Source organism: Cynara cardunculus (assembly GCF_001531365.2).
Source record: "Cynara cardunculus var. scolymus isolate 2C chromosome LG 6, CcrdV1, whole genome shotgun sequence".
In the NCBI taxonomy this organism is placed as follows: Eukaryota; Viridiplantae; Streptophyta; class Magnoliopsida; order Asterales; family Asteraceae; genus Cynara; species Cynara cardunculus.
In genome coordinates, this window is record NC_037533.1 from 18,950,748 (window position 1) to 18,973,747 (window position 23,000).

General features: G+C 36.1%; 3 protein-coding genes across 4 annotated transcripts; 1 reads left to right on the plus strand and 2 right to left on the minus strand.

Annotated features, from left to right (window-relative positions):
- The first annotated feature begins 1,450 nt into the window (after positions 1-1,450).
- On the plus strand, positions 1,451-5,636 carry LOC112514818 (CBBY-like protein). The gene is made up of 8 exons (XM_025121429.1): positions 1,451-1,901; positions 3,534-3,604; positions 3,689-3,847; positions 4,618-4,684; positions 4,752-4,847; positions 4,936-4,982; positions 5,140-5,220; positions 5,304-5,636. Exons 1-8 carry the CDS (start codon positions 1,566-1,568, stop codon positions 5,422-5,424), a joined length of 978 nt encoding a protein of 325 aa, XP_024977197.1. The 5' UTR covers positions 1,451-1,565; the 3' UTR covers positions 5,425-5,636.
- An 805-nt stretch (positions 5,637-6,441) lies between these two features.
- LOC112514626 lies at positions 6,442-10,430 on the minus strand. The gene is made up of 4 exons (XM_025121200.1): positions 10,135-10,430; positions 9,788-10,025; positions 8,660-8,754; positions 6,442-8,500 (listed from the first exon to the last, which is right to left on the minus strand). Exons 2-4 carry the CDS (start codon positions 10,008-10,010, stop codon positions 6,674-6,676), a joined length of 2,145 nt encoding a protein of 714 aa, XP_024976968.1. The 5' UTR covers positions 10,011-10,025; positions 10,135-10,430; the 3' UTR covers positions 6,442-6,673.
- A 2,837-nt stretch (positions 10,431-13,267) lies between these two features.
- Positions 13,268-21,695, minus strand: LOC112513994 (probable Ufm1-specific protease). 2 transcript variants are annotated; one of them, XM_025120257.1, is made up of 13 exons: positions 21,440-21,695; positions 20,127-20,468; positions 18,594-18,859; positions 18,354-18,441; positions 18,042-18,211; positions 17,868-17,958; positions 16,658-16,783; positions 16,521-16,568; positions 16,340-16,416; positions 15,905-15,993; positions 15,342-15,453; positions 14,647-14,749; positions 13,268-13,874 (listed from the first exon to the last, which is right to left on the minus strand). In XM_025120257.1, the coding sequence occupies exons 1-13, from the start codon at positions 21,639-21,641 to the stop codon at positions 13,645-13,647; spliced, it is 1,944 nt and encodes a 647-aa protein (XP_024976025.1). In that variant the 5' UTR covers positions 21,642-21,695; the 3' UTR covers positions 13,268-13,644. The 2 variants fall into 2 exon arrangements, with proteins under 2 accessions (XP_024976025.1, XP_024976026.1); XM_025120258.1 differs by having other exon boundaries at positions 20,127-20,404; positions 21,440-21,683.
- Positions 21,696-23,000: the final 1,305 nt, after the last annotated feature.

Below are 23,000 nucleotides of genomic sequence, written 5' to 3' on the forward strand. Positions count from 1 at the left end.
TATAATTTAATTTAGTTTCAATAACGAAGTAATTTATATTTGGTTAAATAATATAATTTTCTTATAAAGATAATAATTAATTATTTTGTTAGAACTCGATAATTATCTTAATTATATATTAGATTTTTTAAATTCTAAAATGATATGTTTATCCTCCATTTGATTATGTTTATCCTCAATTAGTTACACGAATTCAAACATGGAGCTTTAATAAGTTGTATTTATGCATAATTTACTTGTAATCTTGAATTTTAAGTAATATGCATCAATATACATTACTTCATGCATAAAAAATAGTTTTTAAGAATTTTTGTCAAATGCTTTATAATATAGTATAGATATACATAGGGTCAAGGTCAAGTTTAGGAAAAACAGCAAAAAAATAAAAACGAAGGAACATCATACCAACTATTTATCTGTATGATATATACATATACATACAAATAATTATGTTTTGAAAACGGGTAATCCTCAAAATCACCAACTTTTTGTGTGTTGCACAAATGACCAGGTAAATTGTAAAGGAATTCGTCATAGGCGAAATAGTGTGCTACTCTATCATTGGTTGACGATTTTAGAAAATCGCCAAGAACCTCACGAAAAGAGAAAAAGAAATATGTGTAATCACCAAAAAAAGTAAATCGCAAATTGAGCCGAGCTCGAATCTAGTAGAATTTTTTTAAACCGAGTTAAACCTACGAGTCAACTCGTTTACATCCCTAATTAGGACCATTTTAGGAAATACCCATTTAAAAAAACACACACACACAAGGGATAACCAATGGTATTGACGAGAGGTCCTCATGGGTTGAAGATATTTGAACAACTTAGTGGTTTGAAAAATCTTAACTCAATTCAACTCAAACCAAAGTGCAACACAGCCCAACCCAAACCATATGGGTTAGTCAGCTTGATATTTAGGTACATTAAAATATTCTTCTAACCTTGAATATGTTATTTCTCTACTCATAATTTCTTTTCCATCATCAACCATTTGATACAACTTATCCATATTCCTAACGTATATTACATTCAGTTAATTTTCTCAATTTACATATATATATATATATATTCACAGTTACTGAACATATATATGAATGCGTTATATAGATATGTGAACAGATTGAAAATATGTGTACATGAAGAGCGTACGTGATAGTGAAATTGTCTAATGTATATATTAATAGAATTTCAACAATCATACTAAATCTAAGAAATAAAATGATATCAGATTCATTGGGTTTGGTTGAGTTCAAATAACAGCAATTCAATGTCAACCCAATACTTACGGTTAAAATTTTTTACAACTCGATTAAATATCAAGCTGCTTGAAATCAAGTTATTTCACTCAGGATTGATCGGAATTTTGAACACCTCATTATTAAATATTGACCATGGGTCTTTTGGAGGGTGTATGTGGTGGCGATGCAAATGCATATACCCAAAGAAGATAAAGCTTGAAGAGAGCGCACACACACACACCTTTCCACAAAATCCCAATTTCACCAAAAAAAAAACATGAAATTCAACTAAAAACTCACCACCAAAGAATCAAAACCCCAAAAATGGCATCAATCTCATCATCTTCTTCTTCTTCCTCAATCCTTTGCTCCCATGATTTCACCACCAAAAAGACATCGTCCCGCCATCTGACCACAAATCGAATCACTCCTCCGTTATCACCTCCTTCAATAATCGGCATTCGATCTTCTTCAATCTGCAAGCTCTCGAATCCATTGATTCGTGATTTTAATGGAAGATCGAGAAAAGGAAGCAGTTTCATATGTTCAGCAGTTGATCCATCGGTTGTTCCTTCAGCTCTCCTCTTCGATTGCGATGGCGTGCTCGTTGATACCGAGAAGGACGGACATCGCATCTCCTTCAATGATACATTCGACGAAGTATGCGTAACACCATTGGGATACATTTTCACTTTCTTCCTTTCTAATTCCAAATCCACATGAATTTCATATATATATATATATATATATATATACACACACACACAGAGGGTTGTGTTTGCGAGAACATTTTTAGACTAAAAATACATCGTGAATCTGAACCTTCATAACAAAGTTTGTTTTGTTGTGAATTTTGAAGTATAAAAAAGTAGTGTCACAGTTCTTACAAAAACAATAAGTCTATATAATCAAATGAAAAACCAGTGTTCTCGCATCATAACTACATTTATTTGTTTCACGATTTTTACACTTATAAAACTTCATAGCAAAACACTGTGAAGATAAACTTGTTTTTGCCGTAGAGATTCAGCTTTTTTTTATCTTCACAATATTTTGTTGTGAAGTTTCAAGTGTAAAAATTGTATCTCACGTGTCTCATCAAAACTTCATTGTCTCACGTGTCTCATCAAAACTTCATTGTCTCACGTGAATCCAACCCTATATATATATGTGTGTGTATGTTTTATAGTATCGTAACTTTACATTTATTTGTTTCACAACGTGAATCTTATTTTTCATAATATAAACATAAACATATGTAAAACAATACCTTAAATAATGAAGAAAAAAATTATATCGGTTTTCATGGTTTATGACCTTTTGTGTCTCTCATTCGATAACCATCGCCATGGAATCTTGTTAGAATAAGAATTTTAAATTTAACTTCATTTTTTAGTCACTTTCACAAACTTTTGCATACATGTTGATCACTTTCATATACATGAATTTGTAACAATTCAATTCTTTTATAAATCTTGTTTGGTTTGTCTGATTTGAGGTAATGAAGAGATCATGACAGATTATATAGAAGAGGCGAGACAAAGATGTGATAGACAACAGTTGAAATCCACGTCGGTTGTGAAATTTCATTGAAATACGATATTATGGATCTAAACCTTTCTTCAAACCAAACGCATGATTGATATGAAATTCAAATTCTAAATCCCTCTAAATCCTACAAACCAACCAAATGCGTCCTTAGTTTTCCCTATTTATCAGGTCTAATTTTATACTGCTTGTTCCATGATGTCTATTTTGTTATTATATAGGGCAAATTGCATGAAAAAGTAACGTACTTTAACTTGGTTCATATTTTGGATAACATATTTTCAAAACTTACATTTTGGTACCTAGGATGTAATGTTTTAAACATTTAAGTATCTAGATTACTGGTTGAAGACTAATTGTAGATCAAAAAAAATTCATGTCACTAACTACGTCAGCAAATAATACTGAGTTGGATACCACATCAGCATGATAATTGGTTAATGTTTCAACCGGTTATTCGGGTACTTAAATGTTTAAAACTTTACATCTTAAAGTACCAAAATGAAAGTTTTAAAAGTACGTTACACAAAATAGAAATCAAGTTAAAGTAGGTTACTTTTTCATGCAATTTATATATTTCTTTGCATATATGCATGCTCTTTTGTTCCTTTTTCTGTTCTGTATGTTAAAAGAAGGTTGTGCATATATCATACCCACAAGCCATATTTCTATATGAAATATATTGTGGTTTATACATTTGCTATTAGATCTTGTACCCTTACCCAATTTGATTTGATTACACAGAAAGAGTTGGGTGTAACATGGGATGTGAACTTGTATGGTGAATTGCTTAAAATTGGTGGTGGAAAAGAAAGGTACCCATTTTTGCTTTGTGAATTCTTGGACAAGATTGATTATTTTTTTCGACACCTTCGATAACGACTTCTTTGAACCAAAAGAATGACAGCTTACTTTAACGAAACGGGTTGGCCAGAAAACGCGCCAAAGGGTGAACAAGAACGGAAGGAGTTTATAGCTTCACTCCACAAGCGAAAAACCGAGCTGTTTATGGTCCTCATAGAGAAGAAGTTGTTGCCACTTCGCCCCGGAGTTGCAAAGTAAGGGATTTCTTTGTTTCTCTCCGTTTCTTTATAGGTGTGTTTAGTACACGGGAATACGGGATAGGACAGTAGGAAAACGCTGTCCCATGTTTGATGCAACATACACAATACAAAAACTCGTCGTCCCACGTTTGGCTCGACATGCATAGTGCAAAAAATTGTTGTCTCGCTTTTGGCGTGACATACACAATACAAGCCACATTTGGCACAACATACAAGGTACATAAACTTGTTGTCTCACTTTTAGCATGCATATACAGTACAAAAATTTGTTGTTACACGTTTGGTGCAACATACATAGTACAAAAACTTTGTTGTCCACGTTTGTCTCAGCATACACAGTATAAAAACTTCTTGTCTCACATTTCACATGCCAATAGCAAAGACGAGACGGGACGGGACTTGAGCAGAACAAATATGCATTTTTTAATTCTACCAAAATAGATAGAACAAAAATAACAGAGATAACACAAGTTTGGTAAATTACTAAATTGCATATGTCAAGTTAAAATCCTAAAAAATTGCACAATTCTTTTACTCGCCTACCCTGTAACTATGTAACATCCCGTCCAACCATACCAAATATTCCGCTTCATCCACAGGCAGACTCACGGTTTTAAAACGTGCATGTTGTGTGCGGACAATATCTGATACGGATAGCGTGGATGTTACATACCTCACTGTTGTGTGTCCAATCCCGTGTATTACCAATTGCACCCTAACAGAACTACAGAGAAGTTATCGGAGATATTTTGTTGTGTTTACAGATTGATTGATCAGGCTTTTGCCAAAGATGTCAAAGTTGCTGTTTGCAGTACTTCTAACGAAAAGGCGGTATGTATCCATCATCCCGTTCTTCGTGTTTGGCATAGTCGTTATCATATTACATTTGTGATTCCAGGTGTCTGCGATAGTCTCGTTTCTTTTGGGAGCTGAGCGAGCGGCAAAAATCCAAATATTTGCAGGAGATGTGGTTCCTCGTAAAAAACCTGATCCGGTAGACCGACTTCCTAGTTTTCGTTACAAACTGTATAATCATTGTTGGTTCGAGTTCTATTGACAACGATCGTAAATATTGTTGGCAGGCGATTTACAAACTAGCAGCCACCACTTTGGGTGTTGAACCATCAAGGTTTACCTTCATCTAAAACTATAAATCGCTATCGTTGTTTTTAACATTTAGCTACACGTGAAATCCCGTAACTTAAGACTTTCGATTGGGATATATTGGTTCGTTTCCGGAGTAAAAACGTCGTGTTGGGAAGTGAATGAAGGTTTTTTCTTTGCAGATGTGTGGTTGTAGAAGACAGTGGGATCGGGCTCGCAGCTGCAAAAGCCGCAGGAATGACATGCATCGTCACAAAGAGTGGGTAAGTTATCTTTTCTTCTGAGTTATATAACACTCTAAGAAGATCAATCCTAAATCGTTTAATGGGGGATGAATACATAACAGTTACACGGCGGATGAGGACTTTGCAAACGCAGATGCAGTTTTCGATTGCATCGGAGACCCACCAGAAGAACGATTTGATCTTGCATTTTGCAGCAGCCTTCTTCAAAAACAGTATGCTTAGATTGCAACCCGTAGATGTTTGTCATTTCAAGAAAGAAAAAGAGGCTTCACAAATTGCAAAAATGTAAATTGTGGGTGCATGTTTCGGATATCGCACAAACTATGTGTATGAGGTACAATATTTTAGTTATGTATACATGGACCGTTCAACGTTTTATCAACGACGATCTCGTGTGCAAATATTTCAACAATCAATACATCATGATTATGTTACTACTATTGTATTATCTACACGTAGAAGCAAGGATAGCTCATGGTCACCAGATAAACCATCAATCCCTCTTCCTAAAAGACTCCTATCAACAGTGGGTATCCCGATAACGGCTTGGGAAGATCCCTAGGCCTTGCAGAACTCAAACGGCCTTCCTATGACTATAAGTAGGATCCCCGAAGGTCCAATCAATAACCATATATATATAACCACATGCGAATATCCAGGCAGCTTATGGGCACTTTGACTAATGCCAGTCCATGGAAATAGCCTGGAAAATCCCCGATGGACTTGAGCCGTTAGACCTATGAGGAAGAGCTCAAAGGCCCAACTAACATATAGGGCCAGACGTAGGAGGATCATGCTGTAATAGGAGTTAAAATGAGAAGTCTAAGAATGGATTTGGATCCTTGATATTTTTTATTGCTGTTGATCTGGTGGTTCTTAATTAATCCCAAAACAACCCATGAATAAGAGCCTTAGGAGAGAATTGATCTAGTGGCTCTCATTAGCGGTTCCCTTCAATGAGGATTGATCCAAGAGTGGAGATCCATTCTTACCCTTTTCACCATAACTCTTGTTCTTACCGGAACTCAGCCCGATATATATATATATATATATATATATATATATATATATATATATATATAACCACAAATAAAACGCTAAATTTGCGGTAAAAATCATCAGAGCAAACAAGTTATCCGGATTTGGACTTGTATAACCAACACAAATCATAATTTCTGAAGCAAAGAAGAAATATGAGCTATAATATGAAAGTAGAAAGATACACAGATAGATATACATACACATATATATATATATCCCCATATGCTAAAACAAAATCAGTAGCAGGTTTTCATTCATTGTATCAAGATGCAGTCTGACCATCTAACTAGGTTTCGAAAAACAACCAACCATCTAACCATTTTATACATCATCAGGTAAGACTTGCTCCCAACACGAATAAGACTCAGAAAGAAAACACTGAAAAGATTCATATAACATCATCATGTGTACCTTGTACAGAGATTGGCATCTAAGAAGCGAAGATAGCCACAGCATCAGCATCAGCATCACCATTAGCACCAAATGCAGCAGGAATGAGCCACCCTCGGTTCGTGGCCTGCTCATAATACAACTTGAACTTCTCGTCAGCATTCGGAATGTCAAGTGCAAGATCATCCAGCCCGTCTTTCATCCTCCCAAACCCTTTTGTCATCTGGTTTGTAGTTATCAGCCCTTCACTGAAGCATTCCTGCAACAAATCCAGCATCCTATCATTCTTCTTCTCCATAGCCATCACCAAAGCCTTCTTCACCACCTCATGGTTGAAGAACGGCATCCCCAGATCACGAATGCACTGACAAGCCTCACCAACAACGCCCCCACTCTCGTACTCTTCCAGTAGTTTCACAATCTTGTCCTTTGCGTCTTCCACGGCCCACCCGGTCCCACCTCCCCAACACCTCAGTAGTCTCTCACCCGCATGACGGGCTGCAACAAGCGACTGAGCCACATGAACAGTCTCGCTGCCGTTGCAGTTTGGTGGTAGCCTGCTCCCAATCTCCTCCAAATTCAGGGGAGCCAATACGTCATCAATGACGGCCCTTGCAAGGAAAAGTGCGAGTTCGTTTGAAGCATCGAGGATATCTAGAGCCGTGTCCTCTGCAGATTCAAGAAGCAAGACAAAACCGTCAACAATATCTTGAGTCGAGAAGATCTCAATATGAAGTGCAGAGAGCAGAACAGATGCCATTTCCTTCTCTCTGTTCTTTCTGTCCATGGCAAGAGTTATCAACTTCTTCAAGAAAACTGGGTTATATTCAGGTAATCCTAGATCCTCAAGACTCCTGATGAGTTCAGGTATGTCGTCTGAAAGGAAGTACTCGTGAATTATAGTCACAATCTCTTCTTTGTATCTTCTCAGTTTCTCATCATCCTCGGCCTCCATCAGCACCCCTTCTCCCAATGAGTTCACAAACAAAACATCAAGCCAGCCATCAGCAACTGCATGCTGGACTAGCGACTCGAACAACGATTTTGCAGAAGGGATATCCAGTGCCAGGTCATCTAGGCTCTCTCGTAAACGGGCAAAGCCCTTGACCATTTGACTGGAGCTTATCAGACCTTCCACCGATGCCTCCTTCAATAGCTCTAGAATGAGTGGCTCCGATGCACGAATCTCCATGGCTAGAACTAAGGCCCTCTTGACAACTTCATGATGAAAAAATGCAACACCCAACTGCCTGATGCACCTACAGGCCTCAGAAGTGTCCCCACTCTCTGCATATTCCCTCAAGAGATCAGAAATCCTTTTCTTAACTTCCTCCACAGTGATATGGGTGCTGCCTCCCCATCGGCGCTCCACCAGTTCTGCATGATGTGGAGCCGAGAGATAGCTTTTCTCTGCAGTTTGAAGAACCTGAAAGCCTTTTGACGACTCCGATAGTGATTTCTTTGCCCTGGTCACAAAGGCTGGGGGAAGGATGTCGTCAACCACAGCACGGGCAATGAATAAAGCAAGTATTTCAACTGCATCGAGTATGTCAACTGCTAGGTCATCAGCAGACTCAAGAAGCATGAAAAATCCTTGCTTAATGTGTATGGAACTGATAACATCGGAATAGAGAGCTGAAAGAAGAACTGAAGTCATTTCTTTCTCCTTGTCATGTCTGTCCATGGCCATGGATACAAGCCTCTTAATGAAGTAAGGATGGTATTCAAAGGACCCTAGTTCCCTGAGCTCAGATGCTGCCAAATCCACATCACCGGTGGTGAAGTATTCATTAATGATGGATGCCACTTTTCTCTTGTACTCATCTAAAGGATCGCAAATGGCTGACCCAACAAGTTGATATGGTTCCTATAATTTCATGAACAAAAATTCGATCACATGAATGTGCTGTAAAAAACAAAAAAGGGTTGAAAATTCCAAATAACAGCAATTGGATTCAGCAGATGAAGATTGCATATATTCAAGTAACAAGGAGAGAGCAAGGATGAAATAATCAAAAATAGCTACCTCGCCACTATCATAATTAGGGTCATTGCGATCAATATGAGTATCGCCATCGGTGTCGAGTAGTTTTCCCCAGGTACCCTTACCACCACCTCCATCTGTTTTTAGAGTCGGTCAGCAAAAGGGTATAAATACAGTTGTATAAAAGCTACAACATGCCAAAGAAACAGAAAAATAGGACCACTTGTTCATACCAATCAACTCAAAATTATACAGAGAAAGATGAGACAGAGCAAAAAAGATTATAAGGTGGTTATACAAACATAAACGCAGGTTAGGAGAAGGCCTTTCTGAATAGAAGGAAAAAGAAACAGAATTGTGTAGTTAGTCAATTCAGCATGATCCATCCGCAACTTATTCCTAGATCCTAATGAATAATGTTCTTATTAATCTGATACAAGCCTAAAAAACATGATCCCATGGCTTACCTGCAACACCTCTTCCTAGAATTTATTTGGTACGCGTTGGACATGGAATCTTCCTAAGAGTTGACTAATACAAAAGAATATGCAAGCACCATAACTTCACAGAATGGAGTTCCACAAATAAGTTCAACTCTAGCCTTCAAACATATGCCTCACTTAGAGACATATACGTTTTTAATGCAACCTTCATGACATCATTGACACAAACAAAAACAAGTAAATGTCATACTCCCCCAATCAAGAATTCAAGATACCATTATCTCTTTACTATCTTCTGGTTTCACCCCCCCCCCCCCAAAGATCTCAACAAACATTGCCGATGGGATAGAGTACAGACTGAGGGACACTTATAACATCAATCAGACGAGGAAAATACTCTCAATCATCAATCCATCCACCAGATCCAGATCTAATTGCACTGATTCTAAGACGGAAACACTTCTGTCTGTTGCAGAGACAAAACTTGAAAAGTACACCACCAACAGATACGAATATGGTAAAAAGAATTCGAAGAACAGCACCTATTGCCACAATATATTCAGTTACCTATTCTAATGACTCAAAACGACGAGACAAACCACAGGAGTTAAAGCAAAATAGCGACACCACACACAAGACGCAATCCACCATCAAGGACCTCATAGTTAGACAAAATAGCAAAACCTGAAAAAAATTATACTCTAACTAGAAACAAAATAACACGTACCTTTCTTAACCCTGACGAACTTCCCCGAATGCGAACGACGCACATGCCTCACAGCAATTCCAACGTTTGGCGCCCTTTCCCCAGCCGGGGCTTTAATTTGATGTTCAGACATCAACCATGACGGCGACTTCGGCGACGATGACAAAACCTCAGTACTCTGAGTTGCTGTTTTCAGCACCTCCCTCTGTTCATCAGTCAGAAACCCCTCGCGTGGCGCCGCCATTTCCACTTGCAAATCCTACACGAAAAAAAAAGTTCACAGTATCAACATCAATCAACACAACCATAAACACAACAACCACAATCAAATTGAAATCGATTAATTACACAATAGATCCGTCAATCACCTCTTCTCACTTCACTTATTCGATTCAATAACGAATGCGATAAAACTTCACTCCTTCGAACAACAGATTCCTCTTCTTCCTGTGCACTTGGCCCGGATCTCGAGCCAAGACAGGAGATATCAAATACAAGATCAATCTAGAAAAACGTCGTGAAATCGGTTCCAAAATCAATTTGCAGAGATGGAAATGGTGGTTATGTGAATATGAATGAAACCCTAGATCAGTTAACTGTGTGCGTAATACACACACAGTTTCACACAGAGAGTGCGTGTTTTTATGAGAGAGAGAGAGAGAGAAAAGATAACGAAATGGAAATGGATGAGGACGGAGAGTAGGTTTATTTTATAGGGAGGCTACGGTTACGTGGACACGTCACCGTCTATTAGCGACATTACACGTGGCAGTTGTGCTAATAAGGGTTGTACACCGTCATTGGTCTCTGCTTTGGCCTTCTTTTAGTTCAGATTCAACCAATCTAGGGTTTTGGTTCTTTTGTGAAAAGACCAGTTTGCCCCTGGTATTTAGGGTTTTTTTTTTAATGTTATTAAATGAATTCTTTTTTAAAAAAAATTGATCCATTAAAGGGGTGTTTGGGATTGCTTATAAAAAAATTTATTGACTTATTCCGATGTATCACTGGTAATAAGCATTTTTTAGTGTGTGGATAAATAACTTATACCAGTACCATACCGATAATAAGCATTTTTTAAAGAAGTTAAACACTTCTGACTTATAATAAGTTGATAAGTGATTTTGTAGAAAATCATAAGTCGTTTCAAATAAGCAATCCCAAACACCCCGTAAAAACCTCAATTATTTTCTATGTTTTTATAATAGCTTTCTTATTTATATTTTGTATATTATTTATTTATAAAAATTAATAATAAAATAATAACACGATGTCGGGTCATTGATAAGTGTGACCTACGTTGACGTGTTAAAAAACAGTTCATTTTAACCCGTTATTGAAACTGACGTATTCATATCATTTTATCCCCAGCTAACTCTGTGTCAGCAGCTACAGTAAGACCAGTAGGGAGCGTTCTTTGAAACGGTTGGGCGTAAAAGGTACGTCAGCAATGGATCATTTTTATACAAATAAGGAAACAGATATATAATGCCTTCTCGGCAATCTAAAAACTTGATATTATCTACAGACGACAAGATTTAAGTATGAAACTTTTTAAACGACGACGCTTATTAAAGAAACCATATGGTGCGTAAGCTTAATAGCTAACTACATGTTAAAACTGGGTACAGAACCAATAAAGCAAATTAGAACTGGTGTACTCGACTTCAGTTAACCGGTTATATGTCCAATATGATCTTATTCAGGTTTTTCTTACCTTAATGAAACATCGGTTTGATGAATGATTAGTCTTAAATCACTTAGCTGATGTTTGAGTCTAGTTTGTGGTCCGGTTTGGGAGGAAACCAGTTTTAAACTAGTATTGTATGCACATACAGTTTTTTATTCTGATATAAGATTGTAGATCGTTGAGCTCCTCTGTTGGGTTTAAGGGTTCATTCTAGAACAGTCTAACCTTCCTTTAACAAACTAAACCGTAAATGCATAATAATTCCAAGGAGGAATAAAAATCCCCTTGTGGTCACGGAGGTTCAAATGCGGTGATTCCGGGCTATCTGCAAAACAGGTGGTCGTCCTGAGATTAATCGACTCGCATAGCGGGTTGGATATCCAGGTTAATAAAAAAATACATAATAATTATTTTTCCTAAATGTGCCATTTGGAATTTAAGTATCAAGTGATCATATTAATCAAAACATGAGTGCCAAATACAATATAATGTAACCGGTTTGTACGATTTAAGCTTATTTTAGAGTTTAATGAAAGAATAAAAACGTACAGTATAAAATACAAGAAGAACACAGATCGTGATATTTTTGAATGAAAAAGTATTAAACTTTCTCTTTTTGATTGATTAAATCCCTAAACATTTTTTTAATAAATAAACCATTGCACTTTTAATAATAGGTTACCTACATTCTTTTAAACCAAAAAAATTACATTAACCAACTATTAAAAGTTCGATGGTTTATTTAAAAAAGAAATTAAAGGTCTTAATCATTCAAAATATGAAAGTTTATAGTTTTTTCCATTCAAAAAGAAAGTTCAGTGACTTAATCATTCAAAAATGAAAAATCTTAATGATTTTTCCATTCGGAAAAATAGTTTATGTACCAAACCATTCAAAATGAGAATGTTTATTGGAATTTTTTGAACTTTTTTCATTATCTAATTAAAAGCATAAACAATAGACTTGGGATCATGTGAGACTGGTTTTCGTAAGATCACTTTTTTACACTTAAAACTTCACAGCAAAATGTTGTAAAAGTAACCTTCATAGTGTTTTTGTTATGAAGGTTTGGCTTTTTTTAACTTTCACAACGTTTTGCTGTGGAGTTTCAAATGTAAAATGTGGTCTCACGAAAAACAGACTAGTTTCACTTGAACCCAACCCATGAACAATATATACTTGAAACACAAACACAAGTTACAACAATGGACGATTTACAGATAAACATATATAAGAAAAAAATCCATAGAACCCTGAATAAATACAGTTTTAAACTGTCTAGATTCAGATAATCTAAAAATATAGTTATAACTATAATTTAAACCAAACCTCATCGCCAAAAACATTTTAATTTCGGTTTGATTCGACCCAAAATCGTAGCTAATTGGTTTTTCTTTAAGGGCAAATTGCATGAAAAAATAACGTATTTTAACTTGAATTCTATTTTGGGTAATGTACTTTCAAAACTTCCATTTTGATATCTAAAATGTAAAGCTTTAAACATTTAAATACTCAGGTAATTGGTTGAAAACTAATTTTAGATTAAAAAATCTCTATCACTAACCACGTCAACAAATAAAACTGAGTTAATGCTTCAACCGGTTACCCGAACACTTAAATGTTTAAAACTTTACATCTTAGATAAGAAAATAAAAGTTTTGAAAATACGTTACCAAAATAGTAATCAAATTAAAGTACGTTACTTTTACATACAATTTACCATTTTTTTTATCAAAGATGGTCAAAAGGAGATTCTCCAATGACCTTTCATCATATCACATGAATCATATAATTAAAGATGATGAAACCCACCAGACCAAATGTTTTAATAAACCAAAATGATAAAAAAGGTCATCTTTTTAACATCAATATTTAGCACAGTCCGTGACTACGTTTTTCCGTTGGTTGATGTTGCGTATTGCACACTTGTAGTATATCCTACTTGAAGACGGGATCATGAGAGGTACCCAGACCTTACATCTGTGACCGAAAAAAAGACCGTTTCCAAGAAGGTCCCTCACCCCTGGTGCAGGGCTAAAAACGTCATTTCCCAAAAAGCAAGCGAAAACATTCCCGACCGTCGGTATTCCGTCAAGAACACCGACTAGTTTACACACCGTTGTACCATCGAAAAGTGTTTTTTTTTATCTTTAGGGTTACTAGTGCCCTAATCATATCGGTATGCTTAAAATCAGACCATGTTTGGCCTTTGTGGGAGCAAGAGATTGTAGAACTTATTGTGCAAGAAGAAATGTTTCCCCTTGCTGTCAACGGCTTTCTTCCATCCACACCATCCACCGTTCACTATTTTCTTTAGATCATCGTTGCCCGTATAGTGAGGGTCGAGTATTAGAAACGCACAATCTCCGCTTGCTTCATTATAATCGACTCCGAGAAGGGTATACGCAAGAACACCGCCACCTGCCACGTGTATATAAACCCAAGTGAATAAAGGGTGCCCCACAAAACGAATTTCTTGGTGATCTGAATGTGCATACACTACCAAAATTTCGACTTTATAGGACATCAAATATGTTTAAATGTCCTAATAAACTGCTTTATAGGACTCGGGTTGTGCCCTATGTAAAATTGTTACGATGAATTGATATGACTGTTTTTGGATGTCTTAGGGGCCGTTTACTAAACACTTATCGGTAAAATTTAACACTATCATTTATTTATCGGGTAAAGATTTTACTCCACCAAGACGGTAACGTATGCAACAATTTGCCCGGTAAGCGCGTACCGTGGTAAGAGTCCTCTCCCTCACTCACCGGGTAAGACTCTTGGTCCTTGTCTTGCTTTTACCAGGTAAGATTCTTGGTCCTTACCATATTCATCCGGTAAGATAATATGACTTGATGTTCACTTACCTGAGTAAGCGTTTGGTAAACAACCCCTTCGTTTTTTTATACGAGACACTTTTGAGAAGTATCCTATGAACATCTTTTTATTGGCATTAGTTTTTATAAGAATTTTTTTCAAATAATATATAAAAAGACTAATAAGACGCTTTATTTCAAAAGTGTTTTGAAAAACTTGTTGGGACGCCCGGAAGTGTCTTATAACTTACCGTAACACATTTACATACAACGTACAATGGTTTAGTACTATAAAGCAGTCTATCAGAACATTTAGACATATTTGGCTAAAAATGGTAAGAAAGATTATTACAAAGCGATGCTTCACTAACCGATCATGATGGGTGTTCCTTGGGTCTCAAAATGCATCGCAAGTTCTCTACATTTTTCGGGTAATTCATCTCCGGATCTCACATTTATGACCTTGCAGCTTACCTGTTACATGAGCCGGTAGTTATATAAATATCTACTGCAGTCCTACAAATAATAGAGATATAATGAATTTCTCTGTCTCCTAATTAACGGTAGAATTGAAAAGTAGGCACTTTTGATGGTGAACACTTATTTTGGAACAAACTAAAATAGAAATATAGACATATTTAGAGACGAATGGAGTAATATTTTGTAATGGTTAGTAATGGAATTGATGTAACTGTACCTTGAAAAGTTTCCACAAGATGAAATGTTGCAATTCTCATGGGACATTCCCAAAAAGGAAAGTGTTGCAATTTTCATGGGACATTCCCAGAAAAGGAAAGCGTTGCAATTTTCATGGGGCAAAGGAAGTACTCCCTCCGTCCCAAAATAAGTGTCCACTTTCAAAGGTATGTATCTACTTTCCAATTTTACCCTTAATAGTGCGATGGAGAAATTCTCTCTATTATTAAGGGTAAAATTGGTCATTACTTAATTAAAAAGTGTAATAATTACACATTACTAGAACTATGTCATTTACATTGTGAACATTTATTTTGGGAAGAAGGGAGTACTTGTAAACCATGAATGATGAGCAAAGTAGCAAACTTACACCAAGTAGCTTGTCCAAAACAAAGCTTAGTTCAATGGCACCAATCCACTCATGTGACCCGACAAACGAAGGGCCTTTATCTCCGATTTCCACAAGTGATTGTTGTATTTCCCTGAAGAGATGTAGTTCTCAGTTTCCCGATGTAGCACATTTTTATAATTTAGAATGAATATATATGTATATATATAGGGTCAGGTTCAGGGGAAACCACAAAAAATGGAAAACTGAGAACCACCCTAGTAATTTGTTCATCTTGTACGGTATGCCCATGCATACAAATGATTTGTAAGTAATTTTTCCTGCATAACATGCACACATGAATAGAAACCAAGAAACATCTTCAATTACTTGTATGCATATATGCATACTTTACAGATGAACGGTTACTAGGGTGTTCCTCAGTTTTTCATTTTTTGGGCTGAACCTCCCTCCCCTCCGTCTCTCTCTCTCTCTCTCTCTCTCTCTCTCTCTCTCTCTCTCTCTCTATATATATATATATATATATATATATATCGAAGTAGTGATTTCACAAAATTTATAAAAGTAGATCATTATTAGTTTACCTGTGTGAAGGAACACCAATAGACGTGTACTGTTGGATTTTAAACCATGAAACTATGGTTTGAAGAGAGCGGTAAGCACAACCCCAGCCCTGACATTAAGATAAGAAAACTTATCAGAAATTTCTTCTTCTTCATCAAAAGGAAAGATGGATTTTCAGTTGTTCAATAACTCTAAATACTCCTTCCATCCTAAAATAAGTGTCTACATTGCTAATTTAGTTTGTCCCAAAATAAGTGTCCACTTTCAAAAGTGCCTATTTCCAATTCTACCCTTAACTACGAGAGGGAGAAACTCATTACTCCCTCCATCATTAAGGGTAAAATTGTCATTTAGTTAATTGCAAAGTGTAATAACTACACATTTCTAAAACTGTGGACCCTTTTCATTGGACATTTATTTTGGGACGGAGGGAGTAGTTGAGACAAAAAATTTACCGAGTCATCAAAACCATCTTGAAGGTAATGATGGTACTCATAAGAACCTTGAACCAAAGATACAATTCCACCTTGAACTACAATAGAGCATCATATGTAAGTATGCAACTGGTTCATACGACACATAACTTTAATAAAACAGGAAGTACAAACGATTAAAAGATTTGGTGAAGCTACTTACCTCCACTATTTGGGATCCCCATGTGTACATCCTTGAGCAAAGGAATTCCTGATTTCGTAACAATATATTAGCAACGAAAAGAACCAAGATGTGAGCGTATGACAGCAATCAGTACATATGACATAATATCATATTACCCTTTCGTAAAATGTTGCCGCTTGCACCTTCCTTTGGAATTGAGAAGTTCATGGCACTAGCAATTCTTAGAAGAGGACGGTCTAAAGGTAATCCCAACCTCAAGTGAAGAGCTCTTCTGATTTCAACTGAAGAGACCATGTGTCAGAATTAGGCAAACCAACCCAACCCACCCCAATTCAAGAATCAAAATCAACTTAATTGACATAAGTTGTCAAGCAAATACTTTAAACCAAACCAAGCGAACCCTGTATATCCCACTCCAGAATAGGGTATGGGAGGGGAAGGATGTATGCAAACTTTACCTCAATGGCTAGGATCGATAGGTTGTTTCCATGAAGACCCCTTGTACACGACGCAAGGTACGTGCAAGAATGCAATAAGATAGGTAATATACATGTAGGGCCAGGTTTAGGGGAACACCACAAAAAAATAAAATACTGAGGAACACCTTGGTAACCGTTCATCTAGATGGTATGCACATATGCATACAAGTAAATTTGTAAGCAATTTGTCTGGTATGCACATGTGCATAACATGCACACGTTCATAAAAACCAAGAAACAACTTCAATTACTTGTATGCACGTGTGCATACCGTCCAGATGAATGGTTACCAGAGTGTTGCTCAGTATTTCATTTTTTTTGGGGGGGTTTCCCTGAACCTCCCGCCATATAGGTAATCAAAAAATAATTAATGATTCAATTGTGTGTACATGATAAGCAGTTTTTCTTCAATGGCTAGAGCCATATAAAATCCCATTTACATATGTATAATTCTTTTATACATAGTTAACTTTGTAGAATGTTTAAGTGTCGAATGGCATGCGAATCAAGGTAGGCTCATAGAAGAGCTAACTTTTTCTCCTTCTGAAAGACATAATTCTAGAGCCCATAATAACCAGTAAATAACTAAAGGCCTGTTTATTAGCAGCTTAATGAGCTTCCTGGGACTCACAACTATTCAGTTAGCTATACATGACTGTTTTGGAATGGCTTAATGATATAGAAAGTGACTTATTCAGTAGGTTTCTAGGAGAAGCTTTATACAAAAAGCAAGTTTTTTTCCAAACATGCCTCTCCCAATTAGAAAAACGCTCCTTCCATCTATGAAAAACCACCCAAACAAAAAAACTTCCCAATATATACAGATTGATTAATCCACACAAGACTTAATGGAAAACCAACCAAACAGCCCCTAAATGTGTTGTACCTTGCTTCATTTCTGTCTCGCCATAATGTGATTCATAAATGGCAGTTATTGGATGTAGATATCCTGGAGGATTGAAGTGATATGGATGTAGCTATAAGGCAATCAAATTTCAATAGGTAAGAGACAAGGAAAAGTAAGAAAGAAAGACATACAAATTAAACGGCATATTTTTACCTTTGGGTGCTGTGATAATATATTTGATAAGGTCATGTTTTTCATAGAACGTAACTGGTCAACTAACCCCGGAATAATCAATTTTGAAACTGCATCCGTCAAATGAAGATCCTTTGCCGCATAACAGATAACTTTCAGTTTATAGTCGACAACCAGGAGCTTAGCTTCACCTGTAGGTCCAAATATAATCAACTTACACTTTTGTAATGAAGCAAAAGTAAGGAATTCCTAAAATTTTGGGGTATATAATTACGAAGAGGGCCTCAATTCACATGTGAATAGCAAGAGCTTATCTATTAATACACTCAATACCTGGAATATATTCGGCAAATGGGGCAGTGGGTTTTATAGAGGCTCCTGAGGTAGCAAGTAAGAAGGTTACATGGATTTTATCTGCATTCTAAGCAAAGAAACTATCACAAAGATTTCAATCAAGAAATAACATCGAAACAAGCTGATGTTGCAATACAATTACCAGAGAATGATAAGAACCGAGTAAAACCTCAAAGTACGTGAAAGCAACACAAATAACTACTTTTGATATGAAATTACCTCTACTGAACAAGATTTGTGGTTCCTATCTTCAGAGAAAAAGTGCGAGCACGATAAAGATTTTGCATTAGATTCTTGAGAAGTATTATCTGAAGGCGTTCCAAAAGTGAAGTCTGATGGGAGACCCAATTCACTGTTCCAAATAATGACCGGCTGTGGTGCTTTGGTGACGGATCCATCAAGGGTTTCTAGCATGTAAGTAGTTTTAACGTCTCTAAGTTTAGAAGCAACGGCCTCAGTTGCACGTGTTAGCATGTCTTCTGCATCTGAAATGAAAAATAACAAAATATTCATACGTGCATTACTTTAACAAACAAGCATTTCTGACTCATGGAAGCACAATGAATGTAACCGTACCTAGATGTCTCTATGGTTATTGTTTATGACATGCAGGGGTGGACCCACATAGATAGATACGGTGGCACGGGCCACCGCTTCATGGTTCCATCGTAAGCGGGAAAAAAAACGTTTCTGAAGGGTGTCACTGTATTGTTTTGTTAGGTGCCACCATATAGTTTTTGAAATTGAAATATTAACACAAGATTTAATGGCTAAGATGGTAACTGCTCCTTCCTTTGTACAATAAGCCCAGGTTCGAGTCCTACAGTCGTCGAATTGGTTGTTTTTTAGCTAAATTTTGGTGTTTTTTATATTCCTCTTGTGTTTTAAAATATATGTATGCTGGACTCGAACATGGGTTTTTTCTATGTAAGGAGTAAGGACAAGGAACCAACCAACAGCTCTATACTAATATTGTGAAAAAAAAATTAGATATTTTTTTATAGTCAAACTATGCTACCACTTGAAAAAATTCTGGGTCCGCCTCTGATGACATGTAGCAATTTTCCGGTATTAATAAAAGAATCTGACCAGAAAAATATTTTTTTTTCCTTGGAATGTGTCGAAACGACTAGCTGATCACTAGCTCTGCAGAGGGCATTGACTACCTTGTAGACCAACAAGACTTGAACGCTTGTTGACCTTCTCAATATAATAAGCTATCGTTGGATGTAAATGGATTGGCTACTATCAAACTACATTTCAATCGGTTGTGAGTAGTTAATATCAATCTTACCACTAGTTTGGTGTACCCCGGACCAATAATAGCAGAATTAGTGGTAAGATTGATATTAACTACTCACAAGTCACAACCAAATGATTACTAGGTGTTTCCTGGCTTTCAAGAGACCTGAAGCACTCCTAAGGATTCATGTCCAAATTAACACAATAACAGAATTCCCCTTCATGCTCCTCAGTCCTCACCCCACTTATTCATACTCCCATCACATAAGCTAACAGAACCTCCCGCCCAAACTAACCCTTCCCCGTTACTACCTCTGGAATCTAGAATGATCCTCCACTACACATACCTCTCTTGTACAGCTAATATTAGGGTATAACAGACTAACAAACAATTACAGTAACTATGTGGTTATCATCATCTAGTAGCTGGAGCAAAAGGAATGCCTACAAACTTTACAACATATAGCATACCGACTACAACCCAGGTACAAATTATAGAGAATGATGTACCTTTTGGATCCTTCAGAGAATAATACACTGGTAACTTGATCGGAAGCTCGCAGCTCAGTACACAACTTCTCTCCCAAACATACTTCTGAGGCTGGTCTTCATACACAACTGAAGTGGCCGATTCAAATACAGAGTTCGATATAAAAAAACGAATGTCTCCAGAGCTTGGATCCACAACAGCTCCAACTAAACCATGAGTTTCCGACTGTGAAAGTGCCTTCCTCATTAGACCTGAGGCGTCTATGGCATCTCGGGCACACCCTTCAACATTCAAGTTGCTGGCACCAACAATCAAAGCTCCAATTACCTCAAATCCCCTGGGTAACAATGCCTGAATATCATCTGCCCAAAAATAATCCAACTAAAACTCAAACACATAAGCATATGGGTTAATCTCCTTTATTTTGCAGTTCCCCTTCCAAATTCCTTATATAATCACATATAATAAAGAAAAGTTACACCACTTACAGAACATGTTGATTCCTCAAGTCTACGCAATTTAGAACTTCCATGGTGCGGGTTGCGGGTTGCATTTTTACCAAACCGCACTATGTGGTGTGTTTGCGGTATTGAGTCATCAAAACGCGGTTCAACCCGCACCTCACCGCAAATATATATGTTTTTAATTTTATATATGACATATATAGAGAGAGAATAATTGCTAATTTATGTAATATTTTTAATATATTTTCTCCATCGTCCATTAATAAGTCAAAAAAATTGGATTTTGATCCATAATATTAATAAATTATAGCCCAATAATCCATTAGGCACTTTTAGGCTCTAAGCAAGGTCATGAATCATGATGAATCTGGGGCTTCTGCCATAGTTTACTATCAAATCTCAAGTTTCAAAAGATTTCAATATTTAGATCCAATCTACGCCTTACTCACGATTTCAAACTTCAATCGCCATCTATTAACTTCAATTGGCGCTCTCCCAATTGAAACTTTTCATTTTTTGGATTAGGTCATGTTATCGTTGATTGTATAATTAAGTTAAATCTTATAATTAATGGATTGTATGCATAAGATGCGACATGTACAAACTTATAGTTTGAGGTTCATGCGTTACGGTTCGCTTTTTGGAAAAATACTCAAGCAACATATGTGGTGCGAACACCCTAAAATTCAGTGCCATGGCAAGAACATGTTGGACCATATTACACGATGAAATCAATGCCAATTACGGACAGGGGGAATGGGATTGTGGATTCTTTTGATAGTAATTGACGATCCATCATATCCATTTAATGATATTTGCATAGGCATAGTCAATCGAATGCATTATTGAATAATAATTGGGGGTTTTACCTGATTCCTTGGAGAAATCTGGAGAGAGAGGATCGGACGGAAGGGTGTGAATGCATCTGAAGGTTGAGATGATGGTGAAGGTAGGGAGAAACGGTGAACCGATCAACCATTGTATGCCTGATTCGGTTTTTGTGATCAGCACAAGTTTGCGACATAGAATGCGTATGGTGGTTGTCTTCTCGTTTGAATCATCATCGACCATGGTGATGGAGAACTGAGCTTCTGACCTTCTGCAAGGGAGCTTGACCACGTTGACTATGGCGTAATGATTTATGTTAGGGTTTTCGGAACTGAAATTTCCGATGTAAAGGATAGAAAAAAAATGCCGGCAAATTGATTATACACTTTCGTTTTATCAAATTCATTTACATAAATTACATAAAAAAATAATATAATTTAAATTTATTTATTTTAGGTAATATATTTTTAAATTTTTTACTTTGGTATCTAAATTGTAAAATTTTAAACATTTAAGTACCATGATAACCGGTTAAAGCATTAACCAGTTATTATGTTAATGTGACGAGGGATGTGATATACAACTCAGTATTATTTGCTGACACGAATATCTTAATCTAAAATTAGTTTTTATGTATATGTTATTTTATGGTAACTGATTAATACTTTAACCAGTTACCCAAGTATTTAAATGTTTAAAACTTTACATTTTAGATATTAAAAAATGATCTAACATATATGATTAAAAAATCAATTATAGCCACTTTTTTAAAAAATAAATAAACATCTCTCTCTTTTTATGAACTCAAAAAATTGGCGAAGATATTATAAAATTTGGAGCAAAAAAATACATTAAAAAAATATCACTTACGGATTGTTTACCCAAATGCTTATCCGGTAAGTGCTTACCTATAGAAATCAACACTATAATTTATTTTGATGAGTAAATTTTTGTAGATCAAAACGTATTGAATGCAACAATTTACCGGGTAAGCGCTTATCTGGGTAAGAGTCGTAATTTTCACTTACCGAGTAAGACTCTTCATCCTTTGCATTGTTCTTACCCAGTAAAATTTTTGACATTTGTCATGTTCATCCAGATCTATAACTAATTTACATATTTGGTCCCTACATTTGTAAATTTGGTTCAAAAACTTCCTTTTTTATACTTTCACCCCCTCCATTTGATCCAATCCATTTGAGTTATTATTATCAAACTATATTTTGACTCTTTTTTTAAGTATATAATATTTAATGTAACAAATAAACTTATACACTTTCTTCGCATTTGGTGAGGTTTGAACCCTTAACCTTTTACGAGACTAAATACTATGATACCACTAAACCAAAGGCCTTTTAGTTATTTTGACTCTTTAAACAACTTTTTTGTCCATTTTGTAATGCTTACATGAAATGCTTGTGAACTTTATACCTTTTTCTTATACTTTTTAATCAAAAAGGATTTTTCAATCTCAAATTTAATGAAATGAGTAAACATATTACGTGTTTAAGACAGTTCTAACGTGAAAGAACTGTCTTTTAGACAATCTTGCATCAAAAGATCAGTAATGGATGATAACGAAGTCTTAAAGCAAGTAAATGA

Excerpts from the sequence above, each read along its gene's own strand:
- LOC112514626 (XM_025121200.1), bottom strand. The coding sequence starts at position 10,010 with ATGGCGGCGCCACGCGAGGGGTTTCTGACTGATGAACAGAGGGAGGTG. Across the intron at positions 8,755-9,787 it reads GTTCGTCAGGGTTAAGAAAG|ATGGAGGTGGTGGTAAGGGT; the intron begins GTACGTGTTATT and ends CTCTAAAAACAG. Across the intron at positions 8,501-8,659 it reads CTAATTATGATAGTGGCGAG|GAACCATATCAACTTGTTGG; the intron begins GTAGCTATTTTT and ends ATGAAATTATAG.
- LOC112514818 (XM_025121429.1), top strand. The coding sequence starts at position 1,566 with ATGGCATCAATCTCATCATCTTCTTCTTCTTCCTCAATCCTTTGCTCC. Across the intron at positions 3,605-3,688 it reads ATTGGTGGTGGAAAAGAAAG|AATGACAGCTTACTTTAACG; the intron begins GTACCCATTTTT and ends TTGAACCAAAAG. Across the intron at positions 4,983-5,139 it reads TTGGGTGTTGAACCATCAAG|ATGTGTGGTTGTAGAAGACA; the intron begins GTTTACCTTCAT and ends TTTTCTTTGCAG.
- LOC112513994 (XM_025120257.1), bottom strand. The coding sequence starts at position 21,641 with ATGGTCGATGATGATTCAAACGAGAAGACAACCACCATACGCATTCTA. Across the intron at positions 15,454-15,904 it reads ATTGGTGTTCCTTCACACAG|GGAAATACAACAATCACTTG; the intron begins GTAAACTAATAA and ends ACATCTCTTCAG. Across the intron at positions 13,875-14,646 it reads AGGAACACCCATCATGATCG|GTGGCGGTGTTCTTGCGTAT; the intron begins GTTAGTGAAGCA and ends TACACGTGGCAG.